The sequence below is a fragment of the Rhodnius prolixus genome, unplaced genomic scaffold, assembly GCF_049639745.1.
Source record: "Rhodnius prolixus isolate KJV_2025 unplaced genomic scaffold, Rpr scaffold_5, whole genome shotgun sequence".
In the NCBI taxonomy this organism is placed as follows: Eukaryota; Metazoa; Arthropoda; class Insecta; order Hemiptera; family Reduviidae; genus Rhodnius; species Rhodnius prolixus.
The window spans coordinates 5,772,405-5,799,905 of record NW_027411624.1 but is presented as its reverse complement, the minus strand read 5'-3'; the positions used below and the strand labels follow the sequence as shown (position 1 = coordinate 5,799,905).

Below are 27,501 nucleotides of genomic sequence, written 5' to 3'. Positions count from 1 at the left end.
TCATAGTTAATCACTTTTTATTGCGAACATTTACAATTGAATGAATTCGTTTATATTTCCAATTTCTGTGTGGTTGATCATCGTACTCATCTTCCTCTTCTTCGGCTCCATCATCCTCTTCTTCTACTTCATCATCTTCTTCTTCTTCCTCATCCACTTCAACTGACTCCTCTTCTTCACCTTCCAACTGACTATACAGGGAAATTTCAGCAGGCATTTGTGTATAATCAATAGTTTCCGTTGTTTCCTGTAGAGGGAATGATGAATATTGTAAAGATTCTGTTGTAACATCCGCTGGTATGATGGACTCAGTAACTGTTTCTTCGGTATACAGATTTGTAGTTTTATCATCCTTGGTAACGAATTCTTCTGACCATTTACTTTCTTCAGTATACGAATCTTCCGGAAATATAATTGGTTCTAAAAGAGATGAAAAGAATAAGCAAAAAAGTTTGGAAAAAAGAAAGATAAAACGAATTAAAAACTTGAGAACATCTTCTTACTACCTGGAGGCGTGGTAATCGGCAAAGAGTTAACATAGGAAACGGCCGGCCCAATGACATTCTCCAGATAGCTGGCAAGCGCTAAACATTTGGCTTCCGTATTTACATCCTTACTAGCGCCCCAGATTACAACACCTGTACAGCCACGATCTCGAGGTGCTTTCAGTACATGGTACATATCGTCCTGCAAATTACAATTATTTACGTGGTGTTCCATTTTTTTCCTTTTACCTCAATTGTATTTATTCTTAACATTATTGATTTCGGATAAGATTCCAAATATAGAACGAACTTAAAGATAGGAAGATCTTAAATCTTGTTAAGGCACACTTTAGGAAATATACTTTTCAGGGGTATCCAGGATTTTAAAAAATATCCGATAAAGATGACAGTTTAGAATTTATCTGTGTAGATAGGAGCCAAAGAAAAAGGTACTGCATTACACAGTGGGAATCTGCAAATTCTGAGAGGATGTTAACGACGATGCTTTTCGTCGGAGGAGTTTTAAAACCTTAAGGCTGTTTTCTTGAGAAGGAGACGTCCATAGCCAGAAAGAACATGAATCATTGGATCTAGAAGGAGTACAAGGAATGGAAGTTCAAGGCTTATTCCATCTCCTGCCGCCTGTTAGGATCAAAACCGATTTTCTGAAGTCTGGTTGCCTTATCCCGCCCAAAAGTGGGAATTCGTTGTACACATGTTTAGTATAATGCCATATATTAGTTTTAGCATAAGATTTTTGTTTTTTTACCTTTCTTTTTGTTTAAAGTACTTACTTCCGTCAAAAATTGATTAGTATCATGGTATTTATACCAAACGTAAGGATAAACTGGAGTATTGTTGGCAACCCTGAGAGCTTCCACTAATCTACCTCGTACAAATCTTCGCCTCTTTGCAGGCCCCATATCACGTTCCTTTAAATATAGCGAAGGATAATGGGCTGTACTTTCTGAGAAAAGCCATTGCATGCTATATATCAGGAAAAATATACATATATCAATTACATACATCGATAAAAATTGTTTTGATTAAATTAAAAAAAAAAAAAATCGATAATACCTACTTATTATTATCAACAACTACCTCATCTGAACAAGCTTCACGATTATTGTTCGGCGTAAAATTAAAACAAAACGGATATCCGTAATAACCCCAAAGTGCCTTTGGTCGTAATTGTTTGGCTTTTCTCAGCGTTTCCAAAATGAAGGTTTTAGCGGAAAGTTCATAACGATAAACTGCCTAGAAATAGAAAGAAAACAAAAAAATAGAAAGATTAGCTTCATTATATAATATATAATTATTATATATAAATTACCTCAATTTCAATCATTGAACTAAACCAAAATGGATGTCGTTTTCTTTCAATTATTCTAGAATATTCTCTGTAAGTATTTAGAGAACCCCAATTTTGATGCCAAACTGGTCGCCAATGTTCAAAATCTATTACACCAAGGCCTGAAATTTTTAGAAAAATTAACGTGCAAAATAATGAATTATTTAAGAAATTATAAAAGATTTCGTTGGATTAAAAATGTATGCGATGTCTCAGATAGAAAAAAAAAATATAAAAATAAAAAATATTGTATTCATGTTATTAAATCAATTATGTATTACCAGTAAAATACCTAGATTTACTAATAGATGTGCATACATTTTATTGAAATTATAAAATTTAATGTAGACTAGAATAAATATTTATTACAATAAATATATACATAAAATAAATACAGAAGTGTAATTATACATTTCAACCTTTTAATCTAGTGAAGAAAGAGAAAAGTTAGGTGAGGAAGATTGGAATGCAGGGAAAAAAGGAGAGGAAAAACCTGCAGCTAGTGTAGAGAGTTAGAGAAGTATCTGTTTTATTCTTTTGTGTCTGGTAGGAGGCTATGTCGCGGCAGAGTGGATTAGGATAGCAGTCTAGAATGGAAAGGAGTTTGAGCAGACGATTTTGGATCATAGGAGTGTACCGGGGGATAATGGATGCAGCCTCCGTGGAGTGAGTCAATTCTAGTGCGTCGTGGAGAGTCTGTTGCGAGACTGAGAAATTTGTTCTGGGTTATCTGAAGTTGCTTGATGTAGCTACTACATGTCAAGGGCTCCAGGCGGAGCAGGCGTAGAGCAACATCGGCCTAGAAAATTTAATGTAACTATTAATATTAAAGCAGATTTAAGATAAGATGTAATTAGGTGCGTTCGACGTCTATACTCGAGAAAAATATGAAAATTGCCATTAACTATAAAAACTCGAAATTTTAATAAAATACAATAAGAATAATTATTTGATGGGATGTTTCCTTTATCTTACCAATAGAACTGCCAAGTATTTTGATACAGAGGGGAGTGGAGGGAGTCAGCCAAATGATAAGTGGTTGGTACATGTTTGGTCTCCCGCATTAGAGATTGGGGTATTACGCACACAAATAGTAGCACTGTGCAATGACGATTTTACCTTAGATAGAGGTTCAGAATTCATTTTGCACAGAATTCAAAAAGCTCTTTTCTTCCTAGTAAAAAAAGCTCTTGCGTTCCTAGTTAACTAGAAGCATTGCATACGTGAAGACGGTGCAAGATTTTTGAATGAGCACAGAATGCTCCTCTGGTAATCTCAAGCCCCCAGAGAGATTGCAGAAAAAGTCAGCTTGCAGTGACTATTACGACTATTGTGTAAACTTTTGGTAGTTTTGCGCCCTGCGTTCGACACGTCTATACACGTCATTGTCTGAATTTAATTCTGCACACGGGTTTTTTTTTTAAAACTAAATTTCGCGCCTAACTGGTTAAAAGGAGGAAAACACCCAGTGTGACCAGTGGCCAATTTGTAAATACCCAATTTTTTGGACCCAACAAAGCTCAAAAAGGATCTTTCCCCGGTGACGTCTCAAAATCGAAAATATGCGCGATAACTTAGTAAAGCGGAAGGAAGTAAAGAATGACGGACAGAAGGAAAGAAAGACACAATAGGAGCATTAATAGGAGCATAACGGAAGTTAGGTCACCCTTTTATTTTTATTTATTTATTTATTATTTATTTATTTATTTTTTAATAGCAGAAATGTTTTTCTTTAAATAATTGCGGTGTACTAACACTTTCTACCATTAAATGTAACCACGTTATAAATACTGTCGTTCATGTTGTTTGCGGTTAAAACCAAAAAAGATTCAAAGGCCATTTTTATAACATTTAAACTAGGACAGTGAAAACAAATTATATGACTGACCGACATATTAAATTAAAAAAAAAACATTTTTTGTAATTTCTAAATCATAAACAACGATAACAAACTATGATCTAACGTTAGGAAGAGAAGTAATTTGGTGGGAGATTCCTGGTGACAGTACGTCACTCTAATGGAGACGAGCTTTCCACTGGCTACTTAACAACTTCACTGGCAAAAGATCCAGAACAATGGCGAGAAGGCAATGTCCCATACTGGAGGCCGGACATTTTGGAGAAAATACTGTAATCGTTACAATTTTCCGACATTTCCCAGTTTTAACACTGCATTGCCAACCCCGAAGTCAATTTGACTCCAAAAAAAAAAAAATAATAATAATAAATAGGAATGGTCTCTGTTTCCCCACATCTCATAGCTATCCCGAAATGCTCTTAGATATACTATCCCCACTCTCTCACCATTTGATAGTCACGAGCTGATGAATACCATGGAATTCTTAGTTTCTTTTTGCAGATTAGTTTACTTTGAATCATAAGAGTAATTTTGACTCCAGATTGGCATTACACGTAAATATATCGGAGTCATTTCGACTCCTGATTGGTAATTAAAACTGTCCGGTAGGACAGTTGTATAAGGGTTGATCGACAAAAAGTGCACGAAAAAGCGAAACGTTGAAAAACACCCAACTTTGACCATTTTTTTCTCTTTTTCTATAAAAGATAAAATTCCCAAATTTTCTTTAAAATAAAGGGCAAACCCTCCTTTATAGATGTAATTTTTTTGCAACCACCCAGATCTAATAGATTTTGAGAAAAAAGTTGCCGAAAATGAGCAAAAACGGCTTTTTCAAAAAATGTTCTTGTTCTTGTTCTTGTTACCTTTTTTGTAAACAACGTAGCGCCTAAACGCGTGAACCGATTTTCATGAATGAGGTGTCATTCGATTCGGAATTTTATGTAGATGTGCCTTTTGGGGGTCTCGACCCTGTACATCAAATGGGAGAGGAGTTAGCCCCCTTTATGTAAGGCCCCCTCCAAAATTATTATTACTAATTACTCTGTAAATCTTGGCCCGATTTTGATAAAATTTGGTAGGATGATAGGGTTAGGGCTGCCCTACGTAACATTAAAGCGGCGATCAGCTCTTACACTTGTTAAGGGGAAGTATAGCAATCGTTGCAAATTATCGACACGTGAACCGATTTTCATGAATGAAGTGTCATTCGAATTGAAATTTTGTACAGATTTACACTTTAAAAGTCTCGACGCTGTGTCTCATAAGGAGGGGAGTTCGCCCCACCCAAATAAGGCCCTTTCTAAAACTATTATTTATTACCAATATTTCTATAACGGTTAGCCCGATTTTGATAAAATTCAGCTCGAATAAGTGGTTAAAGCTCCTCTACGTTGCTGTGAAGTGCTATCATGCTCTTGCATCTACTAAGAGGAAGTACTGCAATCGTTTAAATTATCAATGAGTGAACCGATTTAAATCAATGAATTGTCGATTAAAAAATCTTTGCCTCTTTGCCTTTTAGGAAGAAGTACTGCAATCGCAATTTATTTTTCTTACTCCTCTTAAAAGGAAGTACTGAAATCGCAGTTTAATTTTGCTATTTACGTACAAATACCTTCCTATATTATTCAAAACGCTTTTTCAAAAAAATTGTTATTGAGGATGGTTTGGGGCACCGCAACTATAATCAGTCTTTAAAAAGATCTCTCCAGTGGTAGTTATGGTTCCGACTTACCACCTTATCAGGTTATAATGATAGAATTGCTTATTCCAAATTTTAAAAAAATCTGTAAAGCAGATATGTAACATTCCAAATAGACAAAAAGGAAAATCTATCCAAAAGGTACAAAAATCTCCTTAACAAAAACTTACAGTTTAAAATGTTAAGTATAAGGGTTGATTAAACGCCAAAAGGTACACAAATCAGCGAGTACCCAACATTTCATTAATATTTAAGTAATTCTACTGCATTAATTTTCATTAATAAGTTATTTTTTAGAATTTATTAGATGTCACAGACCCTTATGCTGGCCATTTTCGTCTACAAAATATATGTTCAAGTAGCACTGTAGATTGACTGTAATATCTATTTATTTATAATAATCAAACTACTAATTACAGGTTTAAAAGAAAAACGTTATAAAAAATATAAAAAAAAAATATGAGGCTAAAAAATTCAAAACCTTTTTTAGAAAATGCTTACACCAACATACATCAATGATTTTGTTTATTTATTTTTATTTTTAAATAAAAATTGTCGGTTTAAGTTCATTCTTCGATTAAAGTAATTGTTATTTTATGAAGTAGTTAAACGTTTATAATAATAGGTAAACAAACGTTTACAATAATTGTTGTTGAATAATCTACTTGTTATAACTGTGTGTTATTTTTGCTCACGAATATTTCGGTAAAACGAATTCAAGACAGTAGCCTACTCTAACTTTGTCTTTTTATACTTTAACATGCATGTACGTATATGTGATTTATCATAATTATAACAAAAAAATATTATGAATGAACTGGCCAGCATAAGGGTCTGTGACATCTAATAAATTCTAAAAAATAACTTATTAATGAAAATTAATGCAGTAGAATTACTTAAATATTAATGAAATGTTGGGTACTCGCTGATTTGTGTACCTTTTGGCGTTTAATCAACCCTTATACTTAACATTTTAAACTGTAAGTTTTTGTTAAGGATAATATAAGTAGATTTTCTGTTATTATCTTGACTCCAGATTATTGCCTAAATGCTTATTTGATAAATTTTCATATAATTTTCATAGAAAGTATCAAGGCATAAAAAAAAAAAGCCTCTTTCTAGAAATGATTTTCTGTCCGAATTGCAGCAAAAACTTAGCAGAGAATTGGGTAATTTCCGATCCGTGTCAACAGTGCACAGTAATTGAAAAAAAAATAGAGAATGTAATTTTTAAAAAAATTAAAAAGTCCCTGATCAGAAGGCAGTCCAGTCAGGGTTCTAGAAAATACTGAAATTACTGCGATCCTAATGTTGAAGTTAATTCCTTCTACGTGAAATGTTAAAGCCGATATGTGGACACAATTTTGTTTTTTCGTTCTTAATTCCTATTCTTTCGCATCCTGTAATGCAAATACAGTAGACTCTCAGAAAAATCCGGATCGTCCTAGTCCGAACTCTCGGTAGTCCGGATCGATGATCTTGAATTTAAAAAAAATAAAATTTCTTGCAAATAAAAACGACAAAAGGTTCGATTTGATCTGGGGTGACATATAAGCCTGGCACGCAAATAGCCCGCATTATACAAACGTTATGTACAGTAGTTTGCATCGTCGGGCGCTCTGTGTTTCAGTAACATTGACGAGGCAGAAATCGATGGAGGGAAGTTTGAAAATGAAGAAAATCAAGTGGAAAAAGTAAATGTTCTTTCACTGTTAATCGCAGTACTGGTGCACAATATAATACAGAACAGCAGCTTACTGTTAATAAACGTTAACAACTATTGTCATAATTGTTCGCCATAAAGACAGGAAATCATCAGTCATGCCAACCTCCGGGAAATTCGGATTTTTTGAAATTCGGACCGGCCGTCCGGTCCACAAAAGTCCGGATTTCTGAGAGTCTACTGTATTATTATTAAAATTGAAATCAATATAAAAAAAAAAAGAAAGATAAAAATAAATTATGGAGTCAATATGACTGCACATTGGGCAATAACTGACTAAGTTCGAGCATTGGCAATGCAGTGTTAAGCACGAATAAGAGAGAGATACAGGATATTGTATCATGAAAGTGGTTTCAATCGATTCGTTTGAATCGATTACTAACAATAACTCGGAAAAAACTTTGTAAACCCTGAAAAAAAAAAAAATTGGGCAGAAAGAAGTGGTTAGAGCTTCCCAACGTGATAAAATATAAAAACTATTATGTAATATATATTTATTTTTTGTCTAAAGAAGTATATAAAAGTGTAGTTATATGTGTAATAGGGTACAGCTAAACTGCTGGGTTACAAAAAAGGGTTAACAGCTGTGTTTTTTAAAATATTTTTTCAAGTTTTTTTTTTTTTTGCTCTCGAAGGCCGGCTATAGAACGGAAGTCACGGAAGAAATTCTGATAAATATAAAGATGAGGAATATGATAAGAAGAGTGTACTTTTTTTTTTATAAGAAAAAAGTAAGAAAAAAAAAAGAAAATGGGGACGTCACGAAACTAACATATATAATCAAACACACACATACTATATTATTTAAATATTATATAATATAAATAAACACGAACACTCATACAAAAACTCTAATAACAAACTTAAACACAATACGGGCCCATTAAAGTTAATTTGATTTTTTGCTTGTAGTTGCGTCTTTTTTTCTGTGTGTGTTTGTGTCTGTCTGTTAGTGAGAGAAATGAAACTAGGTGAAGCTCAAGAGAATACATTAAGTATAATTAAACTTTCGATCTGTGTGAGTAAAAAAGAGAAAGTGAGAAAAAGAAAAGTGAAATAAAGCGCGAGAAGAGAAAGAGTTTTGATGTTAATTTAGGTACTTAAACTCTTATTTCTGTGATTACCTACTTTCTCAATCATAAATCGGTTGTTAACAGCTTTTAAGGTTAACTCTTTGTTGTTTTTTTTAAGTGTGTCAAATTTCATCTTAATTAACATGGAGTCATCTGATTAATTAATTTTTTTTAAAGATGGATGTAACTGGAACCACCTCAATTTTTTTAAAAAAATGTGCACTTCCGTTGAATATTTGATATCGCAAATTTTGTAGACAAGAAACGGACTTCCGGCTAGATCCGCACTACTGGATTAATCAGTTTGGGCTACAGATCTTCCGACTTCATTATGCCCTCAGCAAGTGTAGTGCTGGGAGGAGGTAACGTAAGTGATTATTATTATCATCAGTATCTTGTTATCAGTTTTATTGTATAAAAATAACTTAACGAGATTTCTGAGTTAGAAAAAGTGGATGTACTCTGTAAACTTCAAAAACTATTATATTTCGTTTAATTGATCGTAGCAAAAGGTGGCTCCCTCCACGAGGTGGAAGGGACGAAGGCAATCCAAAGTGCCGATGGTTCCCCGCCCACCGCCCATCATCTCATGAGAGTCACCAGGGTTTCGAAACAGACGAATCCGGCTAATAACAGTACAATAAACTAATAAAGTAGTGACAGGACACTAGAGGAACATGGCTACTTAATCGACACAGTTAAAGATTACCAGATGTCACAATCTCCTGTAGGGAAACATTTAATCTCCCGAAGACGAGGACTCTAGTTTTAGAATAAACGGGGACACACCTCTACAAAGTGCCGCACAGTCTCATTGGACTCACCACAGCCAGCGCAAATTGGCGACTGGATAAGGACGCACTTGAAAAAGATGGTACGCTAAATTCGCATGTCCACTCAACCAACCTGAACCAACTGGCGGATCTGGGACCTGCTGAAGCCAGCCCACAGCCGTTTTAGACAGGCCTTGTTTTAGACTGGTTTTCATTCAAACCAATCTGCTTTTAGTGGAGATAAGAGGGCGTTTTAGATGGGTTGAGGATAGCTGAGGGATTGAAAGTATAAAAGGCCAAGGATACTTTCCTGCAGGACCCAAGCTGCTAATTATGCTTTAAAAAGTGAGCAAAGCTCAGGGACGAATTAGCAGGTAAGTTAGAATGAAGCGCCGATATCTAAGAGAAGGCCTACGTAAAGATACTGTATCTTCGCTCAAAATGTGTTCTGTTAAAGTCCACAATAAGACAGCCCAATTACCTTTAAACCCTGGCAACACCAATTTCTCCATGTGCATTTGAAACAGTTTCAGATGATGCATCAGACTTCCCTCTTGCGGTACACCACCATTTCTAGGCACAGCTTCCGTTGTGGCAGCTGTTAACAGAGCTGGAAATTCACCCGGATCATACAATATGGAGATTTCTTCACCTCTGAACTCATCGCCTAGATTTTGTTCAATGCCCCAAGCTTTTGCTACACGTGTGAAATTTAATCCATATTTATGGCATTGAAACGTTGGCACATTCCAATATACAGGAAATCTTCTACGTTCTGTGCCTGCCAGGTCAGCGTCTTCGTTTAGGGTACTGAAACAGAAAATAAGAGAGATAAAAAATTAAGAACAAATTAGAGCAATTATAATCAAAGAACAGGAAGTACTGTTACTCGTATCTGCAATAGTGTAGCTTGTACCGGAAATTGGGTGCAAAAAAAAGAAAGTGGGCCAATAATGAACGTCGACCCATTACATCGCACACATGAGTTTAAATCAACAATCTTCATGTTAGCTGTCCTCACCACGATTAAAAGCCCCTCCAGACTGAGAAATACACCTTCAAAGTACCATTTCAGTACAATGTACGGGCTTATCACCTCTTAAATTTCCACAAGAATTAAATATATACCAAGATTTTTCAAATTTGATGAAAACTGACTCACCGGAAGTGGAGTTTTTTATGAACAGATTATCGTAATTTTCAGCGAGTTTTTTTTTCCCGAAATGGTAACTTAAAGTGAACATGCGTAATATTGAAATGAACTAGTTTTTAGCGAAAATTCTAGGTTTTCAATTTAGAAAATTTAATTACGTAAAATGCTGTAAGAGAAAATCTTTTAAGATTTTCACGTCAGATTTATTATTGTCGTAATAAAAAGTCCGATATTTAATTATAGAGCTTCGTTCTTTTAATTATACTAATAAAATTTAAAAAATTTTCTTTAAAACACGAACTAATATATTCGTCTAGTTCCTCGATGACCAGTAGACAATTAAAGGGCCAGAAAAATATGTAGCAAAATATTTCAAAGTAATAATAAAAATTTTAGAATCCCTTGGGAAAAAATTAGGAGAAGTGCGTGTTCCACGCTACCGGAGCTTATTCTACTCCCAAGCTCAGCGGGCTTTAGTGAAAGCTTTATAAATTTCTGGCAAAAAAAAAAATTATCACACACGCTTTGATATTAAAGTTGATAAGTTTACTCGTAAAAGTTATTAAATAAAAATGATATTAAAGTTTTAAGCAAACTAAGCAGCTGATTTAATTGGTACGATATTAAAAAAATCCTCAAAAAACAGGTTTAAAGGAAATCCCACAAATTTATTTATTTGCAACTGTACAAAATATACATCTAGCAAATGTGTATTTACAGATAGATATTTGATTGTGTCACAGAGCTCTGGCTCAGTGCCACAACCAGGATGACAGGATGAGAGAAACCAGCCAGCGCTGGAACTCTCTAGGAACTCTATTGAGGTTTAGGAAGCAATGAGGTCACGTGGCCAACGCCGTTTTAAGAGTGACGTAGAGGATTGTCATGATGGGACGATGTGGATGAGTGATTGAGCCAGAGGATTTGGATGATCGCGAGAGAGTTTGCTGTGGAAATTTCAGGAATCCGGGTGTGGATTAATTCATTTAGAATAGAAAAGAAATTTATTATTCTGGGACAATTGTCCCCTAAGAATAAATACAGGTACAAATAGAGGCCTTAATAGTTTGGCCTGTGATGGAACAGAAAATAAATAAATAAATAAGTATTTACAAAAAGTGAAAATAAAAATAACAGCAGAAATTAAGGAAATAAATTAAAACAATTAGAATTTCGGAGGAAGCTGAATAGAATGGAGATAACTGAATAGACGGGATTTAAAGATAGATAGGGTAGGAGCATGGCGGACAGATGATGGTAAGGAGTTCCAGAGAGAGAGGTAGCACGTATCAGGAAGGACTTGTCAAAGGATGAGGTTCGGTGAGAGGGAATATAGAGATCGGATGAGCGAGATCTGGTATTACGGGAATGGATGGAGGATTTAAACTTAAGAAGTTGAAAAATATAGGAAGGCCTTTGAGACTGGATGACTTGAAAAAGGGAAGGCATTTACATACGGAATATATTGAGATCATGATGGAGGGTGCGGTTGGAGGCACATAGAATGTGTGCGTTAACGATACGGCGGAGGGCTTTAGACTGGAAAGATTGGATAGGTTGTGGATGTTGGACGGTTTTAGCGGAGCCCCACACAATTCTGCTCCATATGTCCACCATATTGGTGTTTTGTAAAGTATAAGTTTGTTTTGTACGTTCATGGAGGATTTCGGTCCAAGGAGTCTCCTTAGTAGTCCGTTCTGAACGTCTGTTCAGTTCTTGTCCTTTTAAGTCTTGTGTGAGGGTTCCCAGGTTAGACGGCTGTCTAGGTAGAGCCCTAGATAACCATAAAATTAATCACCCATTTTACTGATTAGATTTCCTCGCTTTTCCCGAAAATGGTTCAATTTTCCACCTTAAACTTCCAACTAAAGACACGCAGATGTGTAGTATTTATCTGAATAGTTTTTCAATGAAAAATTTTGTTTTATGGCATTGTGAGGAGGAAGGATAATAAAGACCTCAACAAAAAACTTTGTACTTCCGGTAAATGCCAGGATACGGTCTCAAGACTTCCTTTTACTAGTAGTAAGAGAAGGTAAAAAAAAATATTTTTTTTTTATGCAGCCTCTATTAAAGTTGATGACCCTTAAGCTCATATCACAAGGCCAAGAATATACGAGATAGGGGTGTGCGTTTAGTAAAGCCCTACCATTACGAAATCATCACGTAACTTCAGGGTCCTATTACTAAGTTATGAGCTCAATTATCAGCTGAAATGATAGTGCTGCGTTACTGAACCATTGCATGCAACCGTCTACTGGTCATACGTAACACCTTATACAGACAACTAGTTTTCTATTTACAATTAGTAAAAATTACAATTTCTACTTTTTAACCCACCTTATTATGAAATATTTCAAACCTCAGCAACTTTTGTTGGAGAAATTTTTTGTTGATTGCATAATAAATAAAAAAAAACATGAAGTCAAAATCAACAAAGTAGAACATTTGTATATTGTTTAACGATACTATTATTTCTAATAATGGAGACACATAGTCTGTATTCTAATGTAAAAATAATGACTATGCCCTTCACTTTGGATTGTAATTGGCTAATTTAAAATCTCCAATCTTATTATTGGCCACCAAAAACTTTCTCTCGGCCCAATCATGTTTATTTTGATCTTGGTTTGTGGTTTTATAGAACCACTTTTCTTTTGATTCTCCCAATTTTAAGCCGGATTTCCATTCCGTTCACATCGACTATTGTGACCTGGGGCTTCTTCTTCATAGCAAAGCAAGATCGTATTGCGTATGGATGCCCCAAAGGTGCACAGGTGCTATCCCCAAGCTTGTGTGACCTCAGATTGTGGAAGAAAAAGTTTTGGGAAGAGGCGCTAATAGCTAAAGTAGACGATGCGCCCACGGAAAAAGAAATTTGACTGAATTTAAAAGGAAAGAAATTCAGCCAATTTCAGTCATAAGTTTTTTAAGTAGTTTTGCTAAGCTTTGAACCTAGCGACTAGGTCATCTTCAGGGCTTACGCTTATTTGAAAATTATAATGTGTTAAAGTAAAACGTAAGTGTTTTGAATAATTCATCTCATGAATAATCTTTATATTCAATCTTCTGTAAAATTGTAGATAAGCATAGGCCCTGAAGATGACCTAGTCTTTATGTCTTAAGCGTGGTAAAAAATAAGGGAAAACGTATGACTTGGTATGTAATTGGTAATAATCTTTGGATTAATGAATCAGTCACCGGTAACGATGGACCATATTCTACAACTACAACTATTCTACAACTAATTACGGTAAAAATGAAAACCGGACAACTGCTCGCAAGAACATGGCCAACAGAGGACGGAGTAAGGACTTGTCCCACAGCCCGGGATAGAGGTAATCTTCAATCTAACAGCTATGTATCTTGCTGAGAGGTGGAGAAAAGGATATTCATTCATAGAAGATCTGGAAAGATATTTGGGGTAATGGAAGGGAGTGTAAGGCGTTCAGCCGGGGTTACAGGTAATCTTCAATCAAATAGCTGAGAGGTGGAGAAAAAGGTGGATCCCAGAAGTTGCTGGGAAAGCTATTTGGGGCAATGGAAGAGAGCGTAGGGCGCTGGGATGCAAGATATCCTGGACTGCTGTTCACCTCTCAGCAATTCCCCAGCTAAATCCAAGTGACATAAGATAAGATAAGATTCTAATAGGTCGGCCCCTTAAGGCCTACGCCCCACTGCGACCCCTTTGGACCTATTGTGGCTCCTACCATTCTAAAGTTCACCCTCCAGACCTAATCAGACTCTTAATTTTGGAGAGCGACTCTTGGGTAGAGCTCACCGGCCTTGGTTTTTCCTTCCTTAGCCAGGACAAGCCCCTCACACTGACACAACACGTGCAGTGCGCCGTTTCCTCCTCCTCCTCCTCCTGACAGAACCTACAAAAGCCTATCATCTGCCAGGTGCCCATGCGCGATGCACGTGCTTTCTGAGCCTGCAGTAAGTGACATAGAACGGATAACACAGGGATGCCTACGTAAAAAAGGGAGCCTCCAAGGTACCAGGCTTCTAGGAGTAATTCCCTACTTTCCATAATTTACGAATACTTAGCAAGGCACTGATATCCGCCGGAAAGCTTCCGTAAATATCGGATAATTGAGGCTAAAATTAGTTATATATGTTAAAATAAGAAACATTTGTTTTATTCAACTCTACTTAATTAAAACCAAAAAAAAACCTGAAAAAAGGGTCAATGAACTCATCCATCTCTGTGAGAAATAGTTCAAAAAATATTTTATCACAATTAAAAATTCTTATCAAAGGGAAGCTGTGTGGTTCTTCTGTGCGGATGTTTTATTTAATAAATTTAATTTAATATTTAATAATTAAATATTAAAACAACAAAAGTTTAAATTTGCAAACAATCTTAAGGATGGTCAAACTGTTCTCAGACTTTAAGATTAAATTCAATGAAATGGTCCTTAAATCTCAGTATTAGCGACTAAATTTGCAAAAAAATATATAACGATTTTACAACCAAAATTAGACCAATTAGACTGGATATTGTTAACTTATTTTTCATTGACAAATTTTTATTTTCATTAAAAAGTCAAATCTCTGATACTAGTCAAATATTTCTTACAAAAATGATAGGAAACGATTTACATATACAAAAAAAATCGAGTAAATCACGAAAAAGGAAATCATTAAGAAGCATTTTTTTGGTAGAAAATTCTTGTGGAAGCCATAGAATCAGCGATGTGAACATTCCAACAGAATTTTCTTTTTAAAACGCAGCATCTTGCGCTACAACTTACGTAATTACTTCCTCCACACTTAGGTTCAAGTGAAAGATAAAAAAATTATCACTAAAAGATGTCACAGATCAAATCCGCACATATCTTTAGTGATCATCAATGATTCTTAAATAATGAAAGAAAACAATAAGTTCACTGCAGGAGGCTGTGGATTGTATCTTAACAATTGTGTGTCAAGGTCTAGTGCGCTCTATATGTAGGTCAGTGCACTATAATAACTAATACCATGTTATATAATACAGAAATTATACTTTGATGGACTTTTTTTATAGCCAATCACACACCCTTGCCTTAGAACTACACAATAACTAAAATTAAACAATTTAGCCCTTTGAATGCTTGTACTATTTTTTTTAAAAAAAAAGAAATCATCTGAAATAATAAAAAGTAAGTTAAGTAATGCCTATTTTTTTTTCAGACGGGCTTTACGTCCAACTACCGAATTAGGTGTCGTGAACGGAGGCGACTAGCAAACATACTTTACTATAAATTTCTCATATTAACCATTAAATAAAATCCAAGACCTAGAGACAGGGAATCGAACCCACTAAACCAACAATACATCTTAGCATTACGGGTCTAGCCTATAGCCGCCTGACATACTTTACTATAAATTTCTCATATTACCCATTAAATAAAATCTAAGACCTAGACCAGGGGAATCTAACCCACTAAACCAACAATACATCTTAGCTTTGCGGGTCTAGCCTATAACCGCCTAACATACTTTACTATAAATTTCTCATATTAACCATTTAATAAAATCGAACCCACTAAACCAACAATACATCTTAGCTTTGCGGGTCTAGTCTATATAACCGCCTAACATATTTTACTATTAAATTCTTTGTATTAACCATTAAATAAAATCGAATCCACTAACCAACAATACATCTTAGCTTTGCGGGTCTAGCATACATTATATAACCGCTCGATTATAGTGGGTGCTTAAAAACTGAAATAGAAAATTTCAAAAAACTGAAAATATAACCTTGGGGAAATTCATAGTTGGTGGCCAAATTTCCATTCAATTTTCTTTAAACTCGGATTAATTTTACAACTACAATAATTGAAGCTTTTAAGTGATTGGTAGGACAATATTTTCCACTAAAACGACAATTTATTTAGCAGTGTACCTCAATCAGAATTTTCTGGGAAAATCTTTAAACAAAAGTAGCTACAATGCACTCTCTATAAGTGCAATGAGTATTACCCGGGTTAAAAGGAAAATCATTAGAAATAATTTGGACAAATTGAGCCACACATTCAAAAAAAATCGAGAAGTTTGAGTAATGTATTGTAATTTTATGTTCATTAAATGTTATGGGTTCGATTCCAGGCATTCTGCTGATAGATTATCTTCCTACTGGCCAAACAATTACGGGGCAATACCATGCAAACCTCCTAGACCAACTACAGGAAAAGATACGCAAAAAAAGGCCTGGTTTGGCAAGGAAAAAAAAGTCATCTTTCATCAGGACAACGCCCGCCCGTACACAAGTGTTATTGCCATGGCAAAACTTCATGAACTGAGGTACGAATTGTTGCCACATCCATCTTATTTACCTGATTTGGCACCATCAGACTTTCATCTCTTCCCCAAGCTGAAAATTTTCCTCGGTGGATGGAGATTTCCTACCACGGAAGAACTGACAGCCGAATTAGTGAGGTATTCTGCAGGCCTGGAGGAATCTCATTTTCGAGATGGGATCAAGGCATTGGAACATCGCTGGACCAAATGCATTAGTCTACAGGGAGACTATGTTGGAAAATAAAAGCAGTTCCACCGAGGTAAGACACTTCTTTCTAGTACATTCCCAGAACTTTTCAAACCACCCTCGTATCTTGGATTTTATCTGATGGTTAATATGGGAAATTTGTTAAAACTCTTTTAAAAATGTGTGCATTAATAGTTTTGTAACTCTTATTACATTCAATTTAAGTTAAATGCTACGCTTTACCAAACAAATATTTTTAAGATGAAAATACGTAGCCAGCATCAGGGTCTGTGAAATCTTAATAAATTCTAAATTAATGAAAATTTAATACAATAAAATTGCTTAAAAGATTGCATTTTTTTAAGACATGAATAAAACACGTAGCCTTTCACGAACGTTACTGAATTGGCTGAAATAACGAGGCTGAATTATGAATGAAATGAATGGGTACTTGCTGATTTGTGTACCTTTTTTCCGTTTAATCAAACCCCTTATACTGTAACTTTTTTAAAAAAAACTGTAAGTTTCCGTTTAGGAGATAGTAAAAGCAGGCACACTTATTTCAGGGTTCTGTGGTGCTATCGATTTGAAAAATCTAATTGGAACTTTGAAACATTTAATTTGTTTTTGGGCAACAAACAATAAGCATCAATCAAAAAAACTTCAATACTATGTACTTACTTAACATCTACAAACAGGAAGGTTAAAACAATCATAACCTGATTCATGTTTTTCCACTGTTAGATTGATTAAACTAAATAACTAAAAAACAAAATGAATATTTAACAAACAAAACACGTTCCACTACAAAAAAAATTAATTGTGATCACAAATGACTAACCCTAAATGAACTAACACAGGTGAATGATGTTACTTCCCCACCAAGGGAGTCTTATCGTCTGCCGGCAAAACTACAAAAAGACTTTTTCCACACACACACACACACACACACACATACACTCACTAAAGGACAAAATGGCTACAAATAACTATGTATATTGTATATTCCACAGTCTTATTGTTTCTGTCTGCATTTTAATGCTCATTGAAGGAACTTAAACATAAGGAAAGAAAAGAAGTCTACTATAACCAGTGTGACCTTCTCTGCTCTAGTAGTATACTTGCAAAACCTGAAACCGGTTTCGAAAAAAAACATTCCAATACCAATGGCCGTTGCAAATTCTCCCATGTTCAACAAGATGACTCAATCAACAAATTACAAAGAAAGAAAAATTAAACTACATTTTATAATTGTGTGATTATTGTGATTATTTATAATTGTGTTTTTTTTTTATTGATTTATAGCGACAATTCTGTTTTCCGGAATACGTAATTTATTGGTAAGAGGAAGTATTACGATCTTACCGAAATTTTCTTTAGCGAGTTTCCAACGGAAATACATTTTTTAAGGCTGCGTTAATTTTTAAAAAGTGGTATTTAGAAAAACTGTTTCCAAAAAAGCGGCAGTTTCACGTTCCGTTTTATTATACAGGGTGTTCATTTTAAGACGTCTTAAATGCATTTCATGCTTAAACTTAATGGTAGAGGAAAAATTTGTTGCCCGTCACTTCTCGTTTTAGAATATGTGACTTGATTTTAGATACATGCCCGCATACGCGGCTGACGCGCGACCAAAATTGAGAGTTTGCAGTTGACCCCCATTTTCATATACACATTTTTAAAGAGTATAAAAAGTTATGAAAGAAACCGGAAACCGCAATTCGATATCTTAAAAATTAAAGGTGCTAGGCCATTTCAAAATCTGGTATTTATTAATCATTTCAATTTTTGTAACTTGTTATCAAAGAGAAAGAAGAGCACGCGATAGGTCATTTTTATGTATTTTTTCATCCCCTTTCTACTAAAAACATTGCCAAGGCAGTAAATCTAGTATTTTTCTAAATATCGGGAAATAAGTAGTTTTCCGAGTGATTTTTCTAAGAAAAATCAAATGTTAAGAGCTTTAGATGTTCTCAAGCGTAAACAAAATGGCTAAAAATTAATTTTACATCTGTTACAAACAAGAAGGTTTAAAAATTATTTGGTAATTTTGGGAGAGTTGCGTTTAATTACCAAAAAAATTGGAAGGCTCCTGCCCCATATTTAAGTGATCAATATCTTTCATGTAAAGGATCAAGCCTTATTCCTTAATTTATCAAATAATGCACTTTACTCAACTTGTGAAGCATGTACTGTGCCTTCAAAGTTGCCTCCTCTGGCTCGCAAGCCAGGTTAACCTGGAGGTTATCAATTGCTCTCTGTATCTGAGGAGGCACTTTTTTTTGAGCGGAAGAAGTGCTGCTCTGTCGATTTTTTTAGCCGCCCTGATCGTGTTTAGCAACAGGAACTAGCTCTTGAAAGATGAAGGAGATCATCTTCAATCACTTTCTATCTTATCCTTAAATCCTACCTCTCGCACTAGATATTACCGAATAGCAGTTGGTTCTACCAGAGTATCAAGGGAGTATCCTGTAACTCAAACACTGCTGACCGATCCTACAACTATACTATCCACGTATACTGCAATTCTTTCTCAACACGATCATCCTACAACCTATAACCGCTTCAACCTTCAAACCAATTTTTCATTCTTGGAGATATGGTTCCAGCCTGAGTTCGAGAATCAAGATAAATGAACGGAAATGTGAATCCATGATTTTTACACCGTTGGAAAGTAATTTGTGGAATGTTAGAATTCCACTTCCGGTCAAAATCATCCTCTACCATGGGCTAATTTTTAAAAAGAAATCACTTCTTTCAGAAGACCTAACAACGTTTATTTCCTGTGAACACAGAAAAAGAAAACCTGTCCAATATCAATACTTCCTTTTAACGAGGCTACCAAAGACAAGTGTTTGTGTATGGGAGAAAGAGAGATTATTACTTAAAGATCAATGAATCCCAAAAAGAGAAATGAACTCCAAATAAATCGAAACCTCCGAAAATGGTGCCGTCGTTCTCAGTAAACTTTCTTCTCTAATTACCTAATTGTGGATGACCTTAGCTCAGGATTACCTAAAAATTATCTAAGCGAGATCAGATTTAGATCGTAATGTGTACATCCTTGAGCTCATTTCGATTCTCTATAGCCTTCAAAGCACAGAAGATATTGTTTTTAACCTTTACTAATCATTACTAATAACAGGAAAATTTATAAATCGATTATAATAGCCAATTAATTAAAGTATTTACAATTTTTGTTATTAATTTTGTCGTAAAAGTAATTATTTTTTTTTTTTCTAAAGAACTATCGATAGAATGAGGAAACGATATATCGTGCATGACCTTGGCATGATGGCCAGTTTATACGAAAGAATCTAGTAATTGAATGACTCATTCAGAATGAATTCGAGAAAAAAGTGTTTTGAGAATAAGGCGAGCGGTTACAGGCTAGACGCGCAAAGCTAAGATGTATTGTTGGTTTAGTGGGTTCAATTCCTGGTCTGGGTCTTGGATTTTATTTAATGGTTAATAAAAAAAAATTACAGTAAAGTATGTTAGGTGGTTATAGGCTAGACCCGCAAAGCTAAGATGTATTGTTGGTTTAGTAGGTTCGATTCTCCCGGTCTTAGGCCTTGGATTTTATTTAATGGTTAATATGAGAAATTTACAGTAAAGTATTTTGGCGGTTATAGGCTAGACCCGCACAGCTAAGTGTATTGTAGGTTAGTGGGTTCGATTCCCCCGGTCTTAGGCCTTGGATTTTATTTAATGGTTAATATGAGAAATTTATAGTAATGTATGTTAGGCGGCTATAGGCTAGACCCGCAAAGCTAAGGTGTATTGTTGGTTTAGTGGGTTCGATTCCTGGTCTAGGTCTTGGATTTTATTTAATGGTTAATATGAAAAATCTATCGTTGTTTGCTTGTCGCTCCGTCTTTGATACCTATTTTGCTACTTAGACCTAAAGCTCGCCTGGAAAAATCTTGTAGCTACAGAAGGTAAATCGGGCGTCAGCGCTTGGGGAACAAAAAAAAAAAAAAATCACAACTAGGTTATATTATATAATAAGGTGAGGCATTGTTTGTTTACTGTATTATATAGGTTTTAACCTAACCTAAAGATATAACTGTGCAAAGACACACCTGTTTTAGTCAGATATATGTATTTTTTTATACATATATAAATTTTGCAGGTTTATATAATAAAAAATATTAAAATGCAGATTTATTTTGGAAAGGGGCCATTGACCTAACCCAACTCATTCCCTGATCTCGCTGGATTCCAGTTGTACTCAATACTTTCTTTGGCACACAAATCTGTTATACATGAAAAAACTTGTCCTACCGCTTGTTATTCACATCAGTCGCAAAATTAATGTTTTTTTTATATATATATATATATATATATATATATTATTGATGAGATAAATCAATTGAACCAATCAATTGATTATTAATCAGTAAAACTACTGATTATGATGTTTGTTTTATTTTCGACCGGTTTCGGATTTACATGCATTATTACATCAGTTTGGTGTAAAGATTTCGACTTTACTTATCTTGCACAAAACTTGTTGGTGTTTTTTTAAATAGTAACAGCAACAACAACAACAAAAGAGAAGAGATCAGCTGAAAAGTTAGCGTTCTGGATTCAGGTAACTCAGTCTCGAGTTCAAATAAAAACTGAAAGTTCTTTACATCCTTCTGGTTGGTTTCGAATTTTCACAGATAGAATCAACAGGTTGGATAAGAGGAAATTAGCTACAACTTATAAAGCTTTTGAAACGTCATCATCACACTATCATAGCGAAAAAAAATCAACCAATCTAGGACTGATAAAATCATTGATGAAATAATATTCTCTAGCGTTGCTGGACATTAACTTACTTTGTGCTGGGCGTTTCAGTATTCTGTTTACAATTTGGCGATCTAGTCAGCAGGCAGACAATGAAACTGATTGAGGCTAATAGTCCATGTTCCAGGATAATTTTCATTCTCGATGTAGGACGCCATCAGAAATCTGGAAAACAAAAAAAAAAAAAAAAATTAAGATAAAAAATATTTTAGTATAAATAAATATTTGAAAGAAAATTAGAGTTTTTGTTTGCCTCTCTGTAAGAATCTGGCGCTACTAAATACTAAAGTATGGGCAGCACAATCTACATTACTTATCGGACACTAAACTTGCGGGAAAATGCCAAGTTCAAAGGAAAGCTTTAAATATGTAATGGACTTGAAAAGTATGTTCAAAAAAATCACTAAACATTCAGACAGATAGATATAAACTTTATTACTAATTATATAAATTACATACATAAAATAATGACGTACCAATTATGATGTACCAAATTACAAACATTCAGGATGAGATTTTATATGTGGAGGGAAAGAAGGATAGGAAAACCTGCAGCTAGAAGGGAAAGTTTTGTGTTTGTAGTGGGAAATGGAAGTATCATAGGTGGCTACTTCGCGGCCGAGTGGGTTAGGATGATAATCTTAAAAGTGGAAAAGAGTTTCAGCAGATGGATTTTTGGATAAAGGAGGAGTGTTCAAGGGATTATGGAAGATATCTCGTGGAAGGAGTCGATTCTGGTGGGTTCTGTGTGGTTAAGGAGTTTCTTTTCTAAGTCAGGCTCCAGGCGGAGCAGAAGTGGAGTAACATCGGGTCTGTTGAGCACGCTTCATCACACCACACTTCATGTGGAGGACTCTGGTACAATCATCTCCTAGTCATCGTGAGACTAAAGGTACAACAGAATTCACTTTGTCCCTGTGCACTTTGGTTTATGGGAAGTTAAGTCGAGATAGTTGACGTGATTAGACCACAGGATAGGAGTATTGTTGATTCAGGATTTGTCTGTTGAAAAGTGTTGGCGATTGGTAATGAGTAGTGGCGTCAGTCTTCTCACGGTTTACTTTGATTTTCTCCGTTTAGTGCGGTAATTTAGTCAGTTTGTCTGTTCCTAAATTAAGTCTATTGGTGATGTTGTAGATTCTTCATGATGCCGTTCGTATTAGCCGTACAGGGCAAGAATAAGGAGGTTTAGGGAGAGGATTTATGTAAGTAATGAACAGGATGGAACCTGTTGGAAAATTCCAACCCATTTCCAGAAAAGTGGCACTTATTGACATCAGATTTCCTGTCAGAATTGGAATATTTTGATTACTTATTTAATGCTTATCAATATTTAACAACTGATCAGTACTTAAAGGGCAATTTGTAGGGATTCTCAGCCGAACCCTTTCGTCCCGGTGGAAAATTGACAAAGAAAAGTTAATTAATAAAAAAACAAAAAAAAACCGAAAAATCGATTCAGTAAAGTACAAAATTTCCTTGATGGACCGTTTTTCACTAAAACTTCATTGCCAAGTTCTCTAAGCAAAATATACAATTGCGATTTTTGTTTTTTTAATTTTCTAGTTATATACACACATACATACAGACTAATTTGTATCATTTTTCAGCATTAGTGAACCTAAAACCGGAAATTAGTGGTGAAAACACAAAAATCGGCAAGATTACGATACTTCCGGTCTCGAGTTTTACTTTAGTGAAAAGAGAGTTTTTTTTTAAAAAAAATGCATAATTTATGTAAATAATATAAATCACCCCCCCAAACTTAAATCGTGACAGCCGGAAGCTGTAAAAAAAAAAAAGTTAAAAATTACTATGATCAAAGTCAGAATAACGCCACTGCAAACAACATTATACATTTTACAAAACATCTACATATACGTAAAAGGAGAAAGTTCACACGTTTTTTTCTTGTTAATTTCGATGACTATTTGAAATGGAGGTTACCAACACGTTACAGGTTACAATATAGGTTAAGCTAATGCTAACCAGTAATGTACAAAAGTACCGCCACAATAAATTGTTAAGCTTTGTTTTTTTGGGGGGGGTGACTGTGAAATTCACCGTTTGACTGACTTAATATCTGTCAGACATTAGAAAATTGTCTAACACAAAAAGGAGAAGAAAAGGGATAGAGGGAGAGAGGGAGAGAGATAACTCCTTACTCTTAAAAAGGAATAGCGACCTTTAAAGTCGGCCTTCTCCTCTATAAATCTCTGTACGTTACAAAAAAAAAGTTGGTCACAGGGTCAATTAGATTGGTACGCCTGTGTGTGAATGTATGTTTGTACGTACGTACACTTTATATAAACGAATGAGCGAGAGAGAGGGAGAGAATAATATATACATACTTCCGGTATTTAACGCCAGTTCCTTCCCATCTATCTATTCTTGTTCCTTTCCTTTTATCAAATGCTTTTACTCCCACATTTTAACAACGTTCATTACATAGTTCCTTAACTACTTATATTTATTTTACAACAAATTTGCGTTTCATTAGAGTTTCATTATAATCAAACTTATCATTTTACCAGCTCAATAGTTATAAATCTATTATCAACTAAGATTTCGTATAATTATTATAGGAACTTATTTGTTTAGTTTAAAAAGTTAAACCAATACTCAAATCCATAAATTCATTGTAAAAAAACAGTTAACAAAATGCTAATGATCATTTTAAAGTATTTTTTTGATAAGAGTGCACGTTTGGATGCACCATGCACCTGGTTATTTAAAAAGAAAAGTGCAATACAAAATTGTTTAGGGCAGTGATTCTCAACCTTTTTTTTTGTCGCGGCGGCACACTTTTAACAATTCCAAAATTTGGGGCGGCACACTAACAATAAGTTTAAAAGTATTTTACTTATCGAAAATATACTGTGGAAAATAGTTTGTTTATTTTCATTGTACAGGTAGTCCTCGATTTACGACGTTGATCCGTTCCTACTCGGCGTCGTAAACCGTTTTTTCGACGTAAGTCGGAACATACATAAAGTGTACCATGTACAGTACAGTACTGTACTACCATAATAACAGTATGGTAATGTAAGCACTTAGCCTATCCTAACACAGTACCCTACATAATTATCAAAAAACACGCATATACGAGGGTCGTTTGAAAAGTCCGTGCAAAAATAAAAACTACTTAATTTTTTGGGGAAAACCTTTTTTATTTTTCAACATAGTCTCCTTTTAGGCTTATACACTTCGTCCAACGCTGCTCTAGCTTGTTGATCCCTTCCGAATAATAGGATTTGTCCAAGTCTGAAAAATAGCCATTCGTTTCTGCAATCACCTCCTCGTTTGAATAAAATCTTTTTCCCGCCAGCCATTTCTTCATATTGACGAACAAATAGTAGTCCGAGGGAGCCAAGTCTGGAGAATAGGGGTGTTGTGAAACGAGTTGGAACCCTATTTCCATTAATTTTGCGACCCACAACTGCTGAGGTGTGAGCTGGTGCGTTGTCGTGATGGAAAAGGACTTTTTTGTGGGCCAATCGTGGGCGTTTTTCTTGCAGCTCGGTTTTCAAACGGTCCAATAACGATGAATAATATGCACCTGTAATAGTTTTACCCTTTTCCAGATAGTCGATGAGGATTATTCCTTGCGAATCCCAAAAGACAGTCGCCATAATCTTTCCGGCCGAAGGAACGGTCTTCGCCTTTTTTCGCGCAGATTCCCCCTTGGTAACCCATTGTTTAGATTGTTCTTTGGTCTCAGGAGTGTAGTAATGTATCCATGTTTCATCCACAGTGACGAAACGACGCTTAAAGTCCTGCGGATTCTTCTGGAACAGCTGCAAACCGTCCTTGCAACACTTCACACGATTTCGTTTTTGGTCAAGCGTAAGCAATCGCGGCACCCATCTTGCGGATAGCTTTGTCATAGTCCAAATGTATGATGCAAAATATTATGTACCCGTTCATTCGAGATGCCCACAGCACTAGCAATCTCACGCACCTTCACTCTTCTGTCATCCATCACCATATCATGGATTTTATCAATGATTTCTGGAGTAGTAACCTCAACAGGGCGTCCAGAACGTTCAGCGTCACTTGTGTCCATATGGCCACTCCGAAAATTTTGAAACCACTTATACACTGTTCTAATCGAAGGTGCAGAGTCACCATAATGTTTATCAAGCTTCTCTTTAGTCTCCTCAGGCGTTTTGCCTTTCATAAAGTAGTGTTTAATCAACGCACGAAATTCTTTTTCGTCCATTTTTTGAAAATCACTCGACTTCCTCGATTCAAACGAATGCCAAACACAAAGAAATAGACCGATCTGGCTGAAACTTGGTGTGTGTTCTTCCAAGAGATGCTACTAACTAAACATAACCTCGATACGCGCCTATGGTGCTATCTCTCTGACTTTGCACGGACTTTTCAAACGACCCTCGTAAAATACTGTACAGTACGTTTAATAATGAAATGAAACAGTAATAACAAAACAGTAGTGTACTGTAATAAAAATTTCTTACTACTGCACAGTACTGCACACCAAAACACGTACAGTAGTTCGCGGGCTTTTCATAGTACATAGTGTACAGTACTGTACTGTAAATGGGAGTCGTAACTACGAAACGTCGAAATTCGAGATCGTCGTAACCCAAGGACTACCTGTACTACAAAAGTAACAGTAAATGTTTATTAAGAAAGAATATCTATTGCATAGCCTAACCATTTTTTTAGCAAGACGTAACTATCCAATTTTTGCAACTCCATTAAATTCTGCTTTAGAATTTTAAAAGTTCTAGAGGCATTGCTCCACAAATCTTCTAATTCGACGATATAATAATGAAGACGCCCCCCCCATAAACGGACAAAGTAAATGATAAGGAATGTTAAAAATACTTCGAAAATCTATGAAGTAATGCAAAAAAAAAAAAAAACAATCGATACTTATCATATCTAGCCTAAATGCGAATTCCAGTAGCGTCGTCATTATGTGAGCCAAATAATTATTGTTCAAAAAAATTTTCGAGTTAAAATAAAATCGATTTAAAAAGATTTAAAAGCAAATTACAAGGTTAAAGCAAGACGTGTGCAGTTATTTTATAGGTAAGTTTCAATTTTTTTTTTTTTTTGGAAAATTGATTGTAGCTTCTCTCGAATTTAGGGAAATTTTGAGAGAAAATGGTATGAAAAATCATATAACTTACTCATACCACTATTTACGTAATTAAACTTCCTTGAATTTGTGCGTAAAAATAACTCTAAATCCATTAAAATTGAATTTTAAAGTTAAATTCAATTTGTTAGTTGGACTTAATGACCGCCTAAACAAAAATGAACTATACCTCTTTTTTGTCCAATAAAGAGGCAATTTAATTCGATGTTTTTGTCCCCCCAAATTTAGGTATATTCACAAATATTATTGTTTCCTGTCAATGCTATACTATCGATAAGGCAGTACAATACACATTAATGAACTTTAAACGGAAGCGTAACCAGCGTACTTGTCCCAGGACTGCTTTCAGAAGCATTTACCTGGGTAAATCTCTTTTCCGGTGGCAAATTTAGCTTTATTATCGAAATATGAAACACCGGAAATTATCAAAATATCAAAACTTTTATCGATTTCTTTTGTTTTCGAGTTATCCACATACATACAGACTGAACAACCATATCAATTTGTGAAAATTACTTTTCCTCAATCAGTGAAACCCAAACCGGATGTTGTCGTTGAAAAATTCAACATAGAAATAGTGCTCGAGCAAAATATTTTCTCACACTATTAGTAGTATAATTACAGCATTAATTCTAGTTCGATTTTTATCTTTTTCTTTTTATTAAAAAGCGATAACATGAAAAATAATTAGGAAAATGTAGAAAAAGCAAAACAAAACAAAATCTTGACATACCAAATGACCGTGTATAGTTGACGAATTGCTCACCGCATAACAACATCACAAATGTTACCACTAACAGTACAACTAGAAGACTGAATTACAGAAAAGTGGGAATTTATTGTTATTATATTAGGATATTATGATGGCAGCATTGTATAACTAGACGTGATACACCAAACACAAAACGAACATTCAACAACTACCGCAACAAAACTTCTGTAGTTACTGAAGTGAAGTGAACGTTGTTGAAGCGAGA

The 27,501-nt window shown here is 35.0% G+C and overlaps 1 protein-coding gene across 1 annotated transcript; it reads right to left on the bottom strand.

Annotated features, from left to right (window-relative positions):
- LOC141457999 (hyaluronidase B-like) lies at nucleotides 1-27,501 on the bottom strand. The gene is made up of 8 exons (XM_074135455.1): nucleotides 27,258-27,501; nucleotides 21,426-21,558; nucleotides 9,450-9,778; nucleotides 1,819-1,958; nucleotides 1,567-1,742; nucleotides 1,280-1,472; nucleotides 507-687; nucleotides 1-420 (listed from the first exon to the last, which is right to left on the bottom strand). The coding sequence occupies exons 2-8, from the start codon at nucleotides 21,530-21,532 to the stop codon at nucleotides 11-13; spliced, it is 1,536 nt and encodes a 511-aa protein (XP_073991556.1). The 5' UTR covers nucleotides 21,533-21,558; nucleotides 27,258-27,501; the 3' UTR covers nucleotides 1-10.

Bases quoted from the DNA above. Each gene is read 5' to 3' on its own strand.
- LOC141457999 (XM_074135455.1), bottom strand. From the start codon at position 21,532: ATGAAAATTATCCTGGAACATGGACTATTAGCCTCAATCAGTTTCATT. The intron at 1,473-1,566 runs GTAGGTATTATC...CCTGATATATAG, and splicing joins GTAGTTGTTGATAATAATAA to CATGCAATGGCTTTTCTCAG. The intron at 688-1,279 runs GTAAGTACTTTA...TGTAATTTGCAG, and splicing joins CTAATCAATTTTTGACGGAA to GACGATATGTACCATGTACT.